General features: G+C 35.4%; 1 protein-coding gene across 1 annotated transcript in view; it reads left to right on the top strand.

Moving 5' to 3' along the window:
• SMC3 (structural maintenance of chromosomes 3) overlaps window positions 1–14,934 on the top strand; it is a 450,203-nt gene that overhangs the window by 83,748 nt on the left and 351,521 nt on the right. The window contains exons 7-8 of the mRNA XM_090391130.1: window positions 13,931–14,163; window positions 14,302–14,362. Coding sequence (XP_090247256.1) covers window positions 13,931–14,163; window positions 14,302–14,362 — 294 coding nt within the window. The remainder of the gene's footprint in view (window positions 1–13,930; window positions 14,164–14,301; window positions 14,363–14,934) is intronic.

A 14,934-nucleotide genomic window follows, 5' to 3' on the forward strand; every position in this document is an offset into this window, starting at 1 on the left:
AAACTACTACACCCCAATCTCGTTTGCAAAAATGGAAAAATACTACCCCAGAGGAATTATATATATTTTGGAGGGTAAAAAAACTAACAATAGCAGAATATTGGTCCAAGGATCCCATCATAGCTACTCCACAGTTCACGGACTACATGTCCAGAGACAGATTCCTTTTACGTATTTTACATTTCAATGACAATGAAACTCAGGTTCCGGGACGAAGACTACACAAAATATTAACCAATTATCGATCATCTGAGAAAAACCTACAGTGAAGTACTTACCCCTTTTCAAAATATATGTATTGACGAGAGCTTAGTACTCTTCAAGGGTCGCCTCCAATTCAAACAGTACAATCCTTCGAAAAAACAGATTCAGGATCAAAGTTTTTGTGTTGTGTGACTGTGAGACTGGATATGTGTTAGATTTTGTAGCGTACACAGGGGCAACTACAGACATTATTTCAGAACGTGAATTTGAGATTTCTGGGGCTGTGGTGCAAACCCTAGTGGCATAGTATTTGTAGAAAGGGCACACATTGTGGTTAGACAATTAGTACTCTAGCCCTCTTCTGTACGACTGGCTATATAAAAATGGTACCAATGCATATGGGACTGTTAGGAAAAAACAGAAAGTGTTGCCAAAACCGAACAAAAAATTAGACAAATGACAGGTAGAATCCAGGCACACAGATAATATGATATTGGTAAAATGGATTGATAAACGAGAAATTTGTATGTTGACCACACTCCACACAGACTCTATGAAACAATCAGGGAAAGTTGACAGGATAACAAACACACCAATAATGAAACCTGAATGTGTCATGGATTATAATAGGAATATGGGGGCTGTGGACAGGACAGACATGATGGTCAGTTCTCTTGAATGTGTGCGAAAGGCCTTCAAATGGTATAGAAAATTCTTTTTCCATCTCTTGGATCTTACTGTTATTAATTCACATATTTTGTATAATGTACATACTGGTGAAAATATTACATGCTAATTTTCAATTGACTCTCATCAGAGAAATTTTTCAAAATTTCCACATGCCAAGACCGCCGCTACATCTGGACGACCATCACAGGGTGACGAACCCCTCAGACTGAGGGAAAGACATTTCCTAATACCTGTGCCACCCACACCCAAGAAAGCAAATCCCACTAGGCATTGGCATGTGTGTTCAAATACCACACTGGGGCAAAGAAAAAGAAAAGAGAGCCGGTATATGTGTGCCAAATGTGGCATAGCCTTATGTGTACACCCTGCTTTCAAAATTACCACACACTACTAAAGTATTGAAGTATTTTTGGGGAAGTGTTTCTCACTTGAATTTTTGTGTGACATTATTTGACATGGAATAAACAAATAAATTTTGGACATCCCCTAACTTGAAAATAAAATTCCTATATAACAGTTTTGTTCAGTGATTTCAATTTATACAAGAAAACAGTGCAAAATGTGTAATGCATTATAGTAACTATTCATATTATTATATACATTAGTGACCTCTGTTGGACGACCCTGCATGAAATGTGTTACGTGTGGTATTTTTTTAATATTTAAAAATGAGACTTTTTGAAAATGTGGATCATCTACAAACATTTACATCATGAATGGTGTTTTACAACATTTATGTTCATTTTTTCATGATCTTATACAATTATAAAATATTTTATAATTGTGAAAATAACTCAGCAAGGAGGGTCATACTGGTTATTTAGTATCTCAGCAGTTAAAAGGTTAATTTCTCTTCTTACATCTGTAACTTTTCTCATAATTGAATCAATGACTATGTTAAACAGTAAACCAGACATTACACAACTCTACCTCAAACCATTCGGATGTTGTTTGCTGTGCAGTAACACAACTTTTGCTTTCTTTATACATTTCTTTGACTATTCTCAATTTTTCAGGAATTCCATAGCTTATAATAATTAATCATAATGTTTCTCTATCAATGCTGTCAAATGCTTTGGCAACCTCCATAAAATTTAAGTATAATGAGCTTCTAAGGTCTATGCTTTGTTCAGTGATGTTCCTTTAAGTAAAAATGTGGATGCTCTACAAAGGATGTAGCATTGTTTTTAAAATTGCTTATAGAGAAAAGAAGAGAATTTAATTTAGAAACTTACCTTCTGTTTATTGACTATAAAGAAGCATTTGATAAAGTAAAAAGACATATTGTTTGACATATTACAAAGAATAAATGAACCTATAATAAATTTAGCTTAATCCTTTATTCAAGTGCAAGCAAACAAAGTTTGCACCTGAAGTATCTTCAGGACTGAGGCAACTCGTGGTAAAGGTGGACCAAGCTCTCATCTCTCCTTGTCTTAGTATCTCCCATAATGCAAAGCACATCTCCTTCCAGACATGTATGATGCTATGCATTAAGGGAAGGGCCACTACCCAGACCGGTTTTGACTTACTGAGGTCTTGTCAGTGGGAGCGAGACTCAGAGGTGGTGATACTAAGGTGGAAGCAATAGAGAAGTCATATTTACTATATACTGAGTTTCTGTTTCTATGATTTCTTGAGTACCATTACAATACCACGTAGCTGCTGCTGTTTTTTAGTTCCTCTTAGCTATTTGGCTTCATTACCATTCCATGGAATGACTTTTAATGGGATTATATTGATCAAGTGCATATAATAAACAACTATGTTATACCAACTAGTTTCACCAACTAAGGCTGTTGGCATCTTCAGGGTACATAACTGATGTAAGGCACTAAAAAGTAAAAAAACTGTTACAACTACAATCAAACGATTCCAATTATATTAAACGAAGAACAGAACAGAGCGTGTACAATACATGCATAGAGCGTGTACAATACATGCATAGAGCGTGCATGATCTCACTTGTTGTTCTTTGTTTAATATAATTGGAATCGGTTGATTATAGTTTGTAACAGTTTTTTACTTTTTAGTGCCTTACATTTTTAGTGCCTTTATGTACCCTGAAGATGCCAACAGCCTTAGTTGGTATAACATAGTTGTTTATTATATGCACTTGATCAATATAATCCCATTAAAAGTCATTCGAGCTTTTGGTCAAGAAAATTAAACGTTTTCTAACATTACCATTCCATGTCGACTTCCTCAAACCAAACAATGTAATTGTTTAATTTTGGTAGTAGTAGATGACATACTGTCTCAGTATAATGAGACTTTGTAGGCACTAGACAACAGAACAAGAAAAACTACTGCACGAAATTTTAATGATGAAGTTAATTTCTTTATTTGTAAAAACAAATCACATATGTTTGATAGCAGCTGTGGTGTAAAGCTTATTTCAGAGCATCATTGAAAATTTTTCATCTTCACATCGTTTTACTGGTGGCAAACTTTGGCCACTTTTTTCTCCCCCACAGACTTGTCTGATGCTTAACAGTTCACGCAAAAATGAGAGAAATTTTGTTTTACCACTCTGGATTTGACTCATCATCAAATCATGATATGCTCTCAAACAGTGCACAGGATATGATAGTACTACATGAAAAATTCACATCACTACTAACTTCCAATCTACAATTTTCCTCCAAATCAATCTGTTACCTGTCAAGACTCCAACATTATCAATCTTATATATCTATCTGTCTTCTAAGGCATTTTTACTGTATCAATCCACCTATATCTTGGTCTTCCTCTGGGTCTTTTTCCTGACAGAGAACACTTGTTTTGCTAATCTTTCGTCTCCCATTCTGTTTAAGTGATCAAACACCTGAGATTAGCTCTGCTGACACATTCCTGGATGATGATAGTGTCAAGTTCTTTCATAATATGATATTGCCATGGATGCCATTTGTTCATGCCTCTAACTTTCCTCAGAACTCTCATATCTGTGGTCTGTAGTCTTTGGTCAAGTGTTTTATTTCAAACCCAGGTCTCAGATCCATAAGTTAAAATTGCTTTGAACACCTTGTATACAGGTAATTTAGTGTTCTGGCTAATTTCTCTCTTATTCCATATAAACTTATTAAGTTGACTTCCTACCATACCAGCAGTTTTGATTTTGTTGCCTATTTCTATATTTAATTTACCATTAAATAGGCAATATAGAATTAGGCACGATTTCATTAAAAATCGTGGCTGAAACGTTTTATTTGTTCAAGGTTCTCCATTCACAATGATATTTTCAATGCTTCTGCCTATTTTCATTGTTTTTGTCTGGTTATTGGTTTTCATACCAAATCTATTACAACAGTTATTCAATTTAGTCAGGTAATCGTGCAGACTTGTACTGGATTTATTTAGAAGTATAACAACATCTGCATAAAGTAAAGAACTGAGATTAACATCTCCAAATTTGATATCAGGTTTAATACCACTTTCCTTCATAATGTGATCCACATAGATACTGAGTAACATAGGGCATAATGTACATCCTTGTTCGACATCAGATTTAACATATTAAACCATCTTCCTGTACTTCCTTCAATTCTAACTGCTGACTTACAACTCAAATAAAGATTAAGTATTGCTTGATATAATGCCCCATTGACACCATACAACCGTAGCATATTGAATATCTTTTATCTTGGCACCTTGTCATATGCCTTTTCCAGATCTACAAAACTTAAATACAGATCTTTGTTACATTCCCAATTACAGATCGTATATATGACATCAATTGCAGTGTCATATTAAAAATGAAGATATTAGGAAGGAAGTAGACACCATTGTGACAACCTCTATTTGGCCTCAATCCAGCTTGTTCTTCACCAAGCTTCCCTTCCACAATCCTCCTCACCCGATTTTCAAGTATACTTGCATAAATCTTACCAGGAACACTCAGTAGGGATATACCTCTGTAATTCTCACATTCGACGACAAGGGGGGGTTCTTAATGGTCAAAGCTGTATAACTGAGAGGAGACCTCCACATAGCCTTTAAAGGATCAGAAGCCCTGATCAGAGAATCGATGAGGGTTTCTGACCTAATGTCCAATTCTTACCTTCTCGTAGTGCACCCTGTTGGGTATCTACCTGGATACTGAACGAAAGAGGATGGGCTGGCAATTTGGGATTTAGCCGACCAAATTGTATTCTTATTGGCTTAAACCAATATACAACATGATAGTACACCATGACAAAATTTCTTGCCAGCTGGGGCGTTGCCCGTTTAAACAAGGTCCCCATTGTTTTCTCCCAGAGAACCAGGACAAACAGTGAAAAGTCAGCTACTGGAACAAATCTGAAAACACATCCAAACTGAATATCACCAGAGTTAAAGATCGGTACTATCAACATAAGCCTGAATGGCAAAGAAATGGAGCTAGCTGAGGAATTAGATAAGTACCAGATCCACATAATAGGAGTGACTGAAACAAAAAAGACAAAACTGATGAGATCTTTCTGAGCAATGAATACAAAATGTTATATTCAGGAAATGAAAATCAACGAAAAGAAGGAGTAGCCATAGTATTCAACACAAAATACGAGGCTAATCTTCTTGAATGGCAGTCAGTCTCAAGTAGAGTGATGTGGGCAAATATCAGAATAGGGAACTGGACAATGAGACTTATTTGTGCCTATGGTCCCACATAAGGTTTTTCTAAGGTAGAAGTGGAGGAATTTTTTGATGCTTTAGAGAAATCAACTGACACAATGAAAAAGGAAAAGTTTATCCTTGTTGGGGATCTAAATATCAGAGTAGGAAATGATTGTGAGACATACAAAAATATTTTGGGAAAATTTGGAGAAAAGAGTAAAGCTAATAATAATGGCAAATACCTGTTGGATTTTTGCTCAGCACATGGACTAGTTATTACTAACACCATGTTCCAACATAAAAATGTGCACAAATTCACATGGAGAGAAGAGGCAAGGAATAAGAAAAGTTTCATTGACTGTGTTATTGTTGACAGCGATGTTTTCTCCCTGGTGCAGGGCACCAGAGTGTACAGAGTTGAAATTGGAAGTGATCACTATTTAGTCTTGAGCAGGATAAAATTGAATTTCATATTGAAAAGAATAACATGTAAAAAAGTTTTAAAGTGAGTAAAAGTTGAACAGCTCTCAGATGTGAACTGTAGACTAAAATACAAAAAGATTATTGAAGAACAAATGAAAGAGTTTGAGGACTGGAACCAAACCTTTGAGATTCAGTGGCAAGCCTTGGTGGACACAGGAAGTTAAAAAGGCAGTGAAAGAAAAGAAGAAAGCATATCAAAAGTTCCTGGCAAATAAGTCAGCTTGTGCTCTTAGAGAATATCGACACAAATGTAAGAAAGCTAAACACTGTGTAAAACTAGCGAAACAAAAGTCATGGGAGGACTTTGGCAAGAACATAGAAAATTAATATCAATAAGGTGGTAAGATGTTGTGTATGTTGTTGAAGAAGCTTAGAAATGGAGGAAAGAGTGCTGCAAAAGGAGTTAGAGATGATAAAGGTGACATGAAAACGGGAGACAAAGATACTCTGAAAAATTGCTAAATTAAACAAGCAGTGATAGCACAGTGTGAAAAAACACTCAACAGGCATACAGTCAGGAATACATATCCATACTTGAAGTAGAAAAAGCCATCAAAGGCTTGAAATGTGGAAAGGCAGCAGGAGTAGATGATATTCGACCAGAAATGCTGAAGTATGGTGGTATAAAAGTCTTACAGTGTTTGCACTGCATAGTTCAGAAGGCCTGGACAGAGGGACGAATTCCTGATGATTGGAGTAGAGCTCTAATAGTACCCATATATAAGACGGGAAATAAAACTGAGTATGTGAATTACCGAGGCTCTCTACTGAGGTAAGATTTATGCAAGTATACTTGAGAAACTGTTGAGAAGGATTGTGGAAGAGAAGCTTGGTGAAGAACAAGCTGGATTCAGGCCAAATAGAGGGCTGTCAGGATCAGATCTTCACTTTACGACAGATAGTTGAGAAAGCATGTTAATATAACAAAGATCTGTATTTAAGTTTTGTCGATCTGGGAAAAACCATATGACAAGGTGTTCAAGAGAGAAGCTATTCAAAACACTACAGTTATATGGTGTCAATAGAGCATCATATCATAAAATAAAGACTAAGTATTGCATGATATAATGCAATACTTAGTCTTTATTTTAGTTGTAAATCAGCAGTTAGAATTGAAGGAAGTACAGGAAGATGGTTTAATGTGAAATCTGGTGTGAGACAAGGATGTACATTATCCCCTCTGTTATTCATTATCTATGTGGATCACATTATGAATGAAAGTGGTATTAAACATGATATCAGAATTGGAGATGTTAATGTCAGATCTTTGCTTTATGCAGACGATGTTATACTTCTAAATAAATCCGCTACAAGTTTGCAAGATTTCCTCACTAAATTGAATAACTGTTGTTATAGATATGGTATGAAGGTCAGCATTAAAAAGACAAAGACAATGAAAATAGGTAGAATTGTTGATAATGTAAACTGTGTTGTTAACGGGGAACCTGTGGAGCAAGTAAAACATTTCAGCTACTTTGGCACGATTTTTTCTGAAGATGGTAAATTATATATGGAAATAGACAACAGAATCAACAAAGCTGGTATGGTAGGCAGTCAATTGAATGAATTCATATGGAATAAGAGAGAAATTAGTCGGAACACTAAATTAGCTGTATATAAGACAGTTTTAACTTATGGATCTGTGAGCTGGGTCAGAAGTAAAACACTTGACCAAAGACTAGAGACCGCAGATATGAGAGTTCTGAGAAAGATTAGAGGAGTGAACAGATGGCATCAATGGCAATATCATATTAAAAATGAGAATATTAGGAAAGAACTTGACATTGTTGTCAGCATCCAGGAATGCATTAGCAGAGCTAATCTCAAGTGGTATGGTCACTTAAACAGAATGGGCGAGGAAAGATTAGTAAAACAAGTGTTCCCTGCCAGGTTGGCAGGAAAACGACCCAGTGGAAGACCAAGATATAGGTGGATTGATACGGTACAAAGTGCCTTAGATGATAGAAATATAAGATCTGGTAATGTTGGAGTCTTGACAAGTAACAGACTGATTTGGAGGAAAATTGTAGATATGATGTAAATTTTTCAATTAAGTTAGTAATGATGTAAATTTTTCATGTAGTACTATCATATCCTGTACACCCCTTGAGGGTGTACATGTCAGGAATTTGATGATGAATTCTCACAATCATTATTATTTTCCTTTTTTTATATATGGGTACTATGAGAGCTATACTTGAATCATCTGGGATTTGTCCCTCTGTCCAGGCCTTCTGAACTATACAGTGCAGCCACTTTAAGACTTTTATACCTCTGTAGTTGAGCATTTCTGGTCAAATATCATCTACTCCAACTGCCTTTCCACATTTCAGATTTTTGATGGCTTTTTCTACTTCACGTATGGATATGTATTCCTGATTGCATGACTGTTCTGTGTTTTTGATTACTGTGCTGTCACTGATTGTTTCGTTTAGCAATTTTTCGAAGTAATTACTCCATACATCAAGAATATTTTTTTCACCAGTTTTCTTGTCACCTTTATCATCTCTAATTCCTTTTTCAGCAATCTTTCCTCCATTTTTGACCTTTTTCAACAACCTCCAGAATATTTTGTACCCTCTTGATATTTATTTTCTATTGTCTTACCAAAGTCTTCCCGTGACTTTTGTTTAGCTAGTTTTAAAGTGTTTAGCTTGCTTACATTTGTCTCTGTATTCTCTAAGAGCACAAGTTGACTTATTTGCCAGAACATTTGATATGCTTTCTTCTGCCTGTTTAACTTCCTGTGTCCACCATGGAGTTCTGAGTTTTCTGTCCATGACTTATATATCTTACCATACCAGCCTCTCTTGTTGATGCAGGTGGTGCTACATATGGTGTTTATAGACCTGGAAAAGGCATATAGAGTGGCCAGATAGGAGGTATGTAGGTGTATGAGGAAGAAGGGGGTGTCAGAAAAGTACGTCAGGTTGGTGAAGGAGATGTAGGAGGGAGCGAAAACTCAGAATAAGGTCAGATCTAGTGTCAGCATGATAGAGGGGTTCCCCATTGTCTTAGGGCTCCATCAGGGATCAACTCTGAGCCCTTATCTCTTTGATCTGGTCATGGATGTACTAGTGGACGACATTAAGAAGGAGGCCCCAGGGAGCATGATGTTTGCCGATGATATTGTTCTCTGCGAATCATCCCGAGAGAAGCTTGAAAAGAACCTGGAAGAGCGGATAAAGGTATTGGAGGAGAGTGGCATGAGAATTAACCGGGTAAAGACCGAATATATGTCAACAAGGAGTGTCGAGGATATGATTATATGACTCTAGGTTGAGAGGTTAACTTCAGGGAAGAAATTCAAGTACCTTGGGTCGGTCGTCAAGAGGAATGGTGACCTGGATGAGGAAATATAGCTCCGAATAACATGCTGCTGGATGAACTGGAGGAAGATGAGCAGGATCCTGTGCATCAAGAGAGTGAGTTGTAAGATGAAAGGAAAGCTGTATAAGATGGTGGTGAGGCCGGTGATGCTCCATGGCACAGAGACGTGGTTTATAACAAAGGCACAGGAGAAGAAGATGGAGGTGACGGAGATGCGGATATTGAGATGGATGAGTGGTGTGACAAAGGACAGGATGAGGAATGACTACATCAGAGGGACGATTGAGGTGGGACCGATCGGTAAGAAGGCACAAGAAAGCAGGCTGAGATGGTTCGGTCATGTAGAGAGAAGGAGTGAGGAATATGTTGGTAAACAAGTGGAGCATATGGAGGTGGAGGGAAGGAGGAAAAGAGGCAGTCCCAAATTCAGATGGAGGGATAGGGTCGCAGAGGATCTTAGGGAGAAAGGATGGAGTCAGGAAGATGCCCTGGATCGGAGAATCTGGAAGAAGAAGATTAAAGATGGGAATGCTGACCCCATTTAACATGGGATAAGGCATAGCGAAAGAAGAAGAAGATACCAGCCTCTCTGGCTGAATCAGTCAATGTTTTCTTTAGGATTTGCCACTGAATCTCCAAGGTATGGTTCCAGTTCTCCAACTCTTTCATATTTTCTTGAATAACGTTTGTGTATTTTAGTCTACAGATCACATCTGAGAGTTGCTCAACTTTTATTTGCTTTAAAACTTTCTTACATGTTCTTGTTTTCAATATGAAATTCAATTTTATCCTGCTCAAGACTAAATGGTGATCACTTCCTGTACACTCTAGTGTCCTACACCAGTAAGAAAACATTGCTGTCAACAATGACATAGTGAATGATACATTTATTCCTTGCCTCTTCTCTCCATGTGGACTTGTGCACATTTTTATGTTGGAACATTGTGCTAGTAATAACCAGTCCATGTCCTGAGTAGAAATTCAACAGGTATTTGCCATTATTATTAGCTCTGCTCTTTTCTCCCAATTTTCCTGAAAATTGGGAGAAAATTGTCTTTCTACTCTGCTATTTATATCCTCAACATGGACCAACTTCTCCTTTTTCATTGTGTCAGCTGCTTTTTCTAAAGCCTCACAAAATTCCCTCCACTTCTACTTTAGTAGAACCTTCTGTGGGACCATTGGTACAAATAAGTCTCATTGTCCAGTTCCCCATTCTGATATTTGCCCACATCACTCTACTTGATATTGCCTGTCATTTAAGATTATCCTCGTATTTAGTGTTGAATACAATAGCTACTCCTTCTTTCCCTGATTGTTATTGCCTGAATATAACATTTTGCATTTATTGTCCAGAAAAAATTCACCAGTTCTCTTTTTTTTTGTGTCAGTCACCCCGTATTATGTCGATCTGGTACTTATCTAATTCCTCAGCTAGCTCCATTTCTTTGCCATTTAGGCTTCTTATAGTAGTGGTCTTGAACTCTTCTGATGTTGAGTTGGAGTGTGTTTCTGGATTTGTTTCAGTAACTGACTTTTCGTTGTTCACTCTGGTTCCCTGGTGAAAACAGTGGGGGGCCTCGTTTAACTGGGCGACACCCCACCTGCTTTGAAATTCTGTCATGTTATGGATTTGACTCACTACTCCCAAATGATCTGCACTAAACAATTCCCAACTGCTAGTTCTTGTTATTCATCTATATCTAGAGCTATCAACAAGTTGAGAAGCAATAAGAGACTTAGCCAGACACGATTTTTTACAGGACCATTGTGGGTATGGGAAAGGGATGTTTAAGTGTTCAAGTGAACTACAGTTGCCTTGCACTAAACAAACACCACTATAACAAACCAAAAACCAAACCAAAAGTTTCGATCAATGCTCCATATTTAAATTCAGGGGATGTAAAATGATCTCATACCTCTCTTTATATAAATATTCCATAAGGAATCCATGCTATGTAAGAGCTTGGTTTTCCTCCAGAAGACTGTATGTTAGTAGAGATGGCATGTTCAGCTAAACCAGATTGCTTAGATTCATGGTCTGAATATAAGATTTATGTTCTTATATTATATTATATATCTTACATCTTATATTTATGTTCTTATATATGCAGACAAGCAGGCATCTTCTTGCACTGAAGATGCCTACAATCAGGTAAATCCCAATTATTGCATTTTTTTTTCTTCCCTGAGACACAAAGTCTTAAATTTGATGGAGAACCATTCCATATAGCAAATATGTCATCAGCATATCTGTACCATCCTATGATGGTATTTTTTAAAAGTTTCAGTTATTTGTATTTTAATTGTGTTCCATTGCCCATTGTCAGTACTGAAGATGCCTTTGATCATTATTATAGCACTAAATATAGATATAGACCTTATGATCTTTTTTTCTTAATTAATAGCTTTAATGGAACATGTGCACTAAACATGTTAAAGTAGGTTTCATGGCTTACACGTGTAACAAAAATTAGATAGAATTTATTCAAAAACTCCAATATATTTTATCCAATGTTACATGGACTTTTAGGGAGATAGACCGTTAACTACATTCAAAAGATGAATCAAAATAATGAGTTATAAATCATGCATATATCAGTTTGTATCTCAGTTGCAACCGAAATATATGATATTACACTATTGAAGTTCAAAGGAACAATTGTAGTAAGTTGCATAGATTTAAAATATATATATATATTTAAAATAATTATTAATTAAAAAAGGTGCTTATGAACAATTCATAGTGATCACCTCCTAAAACTTGGATACTGGCACACACACACTCTGATCGTTTCAGGTTTGGATGATTTCTTAGCATTTTATGTTTCAAGGGAAAGATGATCAAATTGAACTTATGATCTGTTCCAGCCTCATTTTAATCTAATAGCATCTTCTGAGGTCTACCTGATCTCTTCCCAGCCTTGCCTACTCCCTATATGGGAATAAAAGGCATTAGCTGATTTTTTTTTTTTTTTAAATATCTTCATTCCTTTTTTGGTATAATAAGATGTGTTTTGCAGTTTTCTTATGAATCTCTTCCTTTCACTTGTTATTCTTTGTTTATCTTGTTTATTTATTACTCAAATTTTACTGCCAAAACAACAATGATGGTTCTGCTAAATTTGAGTAATAAATAAACAAAGAATAACAAATGAAAGAAATATTGAGAGGATTGTATTGAATTAAGTCATGTTTCTAATCTACTGGTTATAGTTCTAGTGAAAAGCTTATAAATGTGGGATAACAAACTAATAGGTCTGTAGTTTTCTAGTTTTAATTTACTTCCTTTTTCATGCAGTAAAGTAATGTTTGCATTATTCCATATTTGGGGTATTTCTCCTTTTTTGATGCATCTATTGAAGAGTATTTTCAATTCTTGTTTTAGATTATCCCCACCTTCTTTAATCATTTCTATTATTAAACCATCCTTTCCAGCAACTCTATTGTTTTTCATTTGTTTTTAATCCCTTTTCAATTTCAAAGATTTTTAATGGAAGTATATCAGAGGTATTGTCACAATCTATTTTTTCTGTTGATTCTGAAATTTTTTTGCCTCTTCTGTGATTTCTTGTTTGCTAAATAATTTTCTTCCATTTTGGTCTTCAAGAGCAGTAATATTCTTTCTTTCAGAAAGAATATTATTGCTTATTATTGAAGGGTTATTTTTTGTAATTCTAAAATCCCTGAAAATACGAGTACTTGAAAAAGTATTAAATCTGTTTCATTTTTTGTTGTCCCATTCAGACTCAGCCAAGTCTGGCTTCTATTGGGTCTCTTCTTGAAAAAGGTATTCATAGCTTTGAAGTTAGTCAGTTGCAAGAAGTTGATCAGCATGTCTCCCCATTAGCCTATACATTTTGTTGTCTTAACTCCCAATTTTGAGTTGAAATCTCCCATGACTATTGTATATTGACATTTATCTTCTTCTATTGATTTTTTGATATCTTCATGAAATATTTCCATTTCATCATCATCATCACTTTTACTTATTGGGCTATAAATCTGTATTGTTTTGATATATGTTCTGTCATTAATTTTTAATTTGACAAAAGCTACTCTATCAGATAAACCTTTATAGGTGGATATTCTGTCTGAAATTCGTTTGTTTATAAGAAAGCCAACTCCTTTTGATCTTTCCAGTAAAGTGTATTGCCTGAATATAGTGTAAGACAGTTTTCCTCTTTTCTTCTGATAGTCCAATAATGTTTCACTTTATCTTGTTCAGTTCTATTCTATCCTGAGTTCTCACTATTTTTTCTTGCATTATATGTTATTAAAAGTTATAGAGTAGTATTTCCTTTAGTGGTATTTTGTCTTTGTGGTTTTGTCTTTTGTGGTTCAAGGCAGCACTGTCATATTGTTGAGAAGAAGTATTCAGATCCAATCTTTGTCCCAAATGGGGCAAAGACCAGATTTGACTCTCTCCAATCTCTGTGTGAGACCTGCTAACTCACTTTGAAAAGATCTTATAAAAGTTCTTCATATCCTAAATTAGATTCAAACTCAGGTCTTTTCATCTATAAACTATAAAACATATGAAATCTTGACCACTATTTTAAAAGTTGTGTATTTACTTTATTAATGTACAGTTATGGTAATACTTTTTTATAATCCTGGATTTTAGATTAATCAGATGGCAACAGCACCTGATTCACAGCGATTAAAACTTCTTCGGGAAGTTGCTGGTACCAGAGTTTATGATGAAAGAAGAGAAGAAAGTAAAACAATTTTGAGGGAAACTGAAGGAAAAAGGGAAAAAATTGAAGATCTTTTGAAATATATTGAAGATCGGCTGAAGACTTTGGAAGAAGAGAAAGAAGAGCTAAAGGAATATCAAAAATGGGATAAGATGAGAAGGTAAGATTTTCAATTTTGATATTTGAATTAAAACTTTTCTTCTTCCTTAACTAACAATCATTCTTTGGATTAACATTCATATTTTTATTTATTTATTTATTATTATTATTATTATTATTATTATTTTTTGTATTTTAGGTCACTGGAGTATACTATATATGATCATGAATTAAAAGATACAAGAAAAAAGTTAGAAGAGGTATGGTTTGCTTTATGCTTTTTATTAAAAAGAACTTTTTAAAAACAAAATAAAAGAGTAAAATATAATAGATGCACATTATAGTGAGCATCAGTGTAATGAAATGATATACAACATTGAAGTATGAAGTCCCAACCTAGGTTCCATAGAGCCAATGCTGTTTTAAGCCCTATTACAAGCAGTATACTATATTGCTTGTACATAACCTAATTTCCTAGCAAATGATATAATCAGAGAAAGAAAATGGTGGAAAGTGATATGTTTACAACAGGTAATCATGTTGGAGGCTAAATGGATTGTATACAGCACTCAGAAAGGATTAAAACAGAATTTAATACTATTTAATATAATACAAATACCACACAATACTAAGGCAATCACGTGGGCGACACTAAAGTCCTATCTAGGTGGAGCGCCCTCAATGGTGGTTGTAGGTGGCCTGGAATGTATGGTGGGATCTCTGATGATAAATGTTTCCCAAATCTTAGGAAGCTTAATGCAACCATATTTATTTAGATTTGGTTGATTTTTGAGAGCTGCTGCAGATTCTAAAAATGATCTCTCTTTTTTGA

This window comes from Typopeltis vanoorti, chromosome 4 (assembly GCF_054136105.1).
Source record: "Typopeltis vanoorti isolate ZY-2024b chromosome 4, IOZ_Tvanoo_1.0, whole genome shotgun sequence".
Classification (NCBI taxonomy): Eukaryota; Metazoa; Arthropoda; class Arachnida; order Uropygi; family Thelyphonidae; genus Typopeltis; species Typopeltis vanoorti.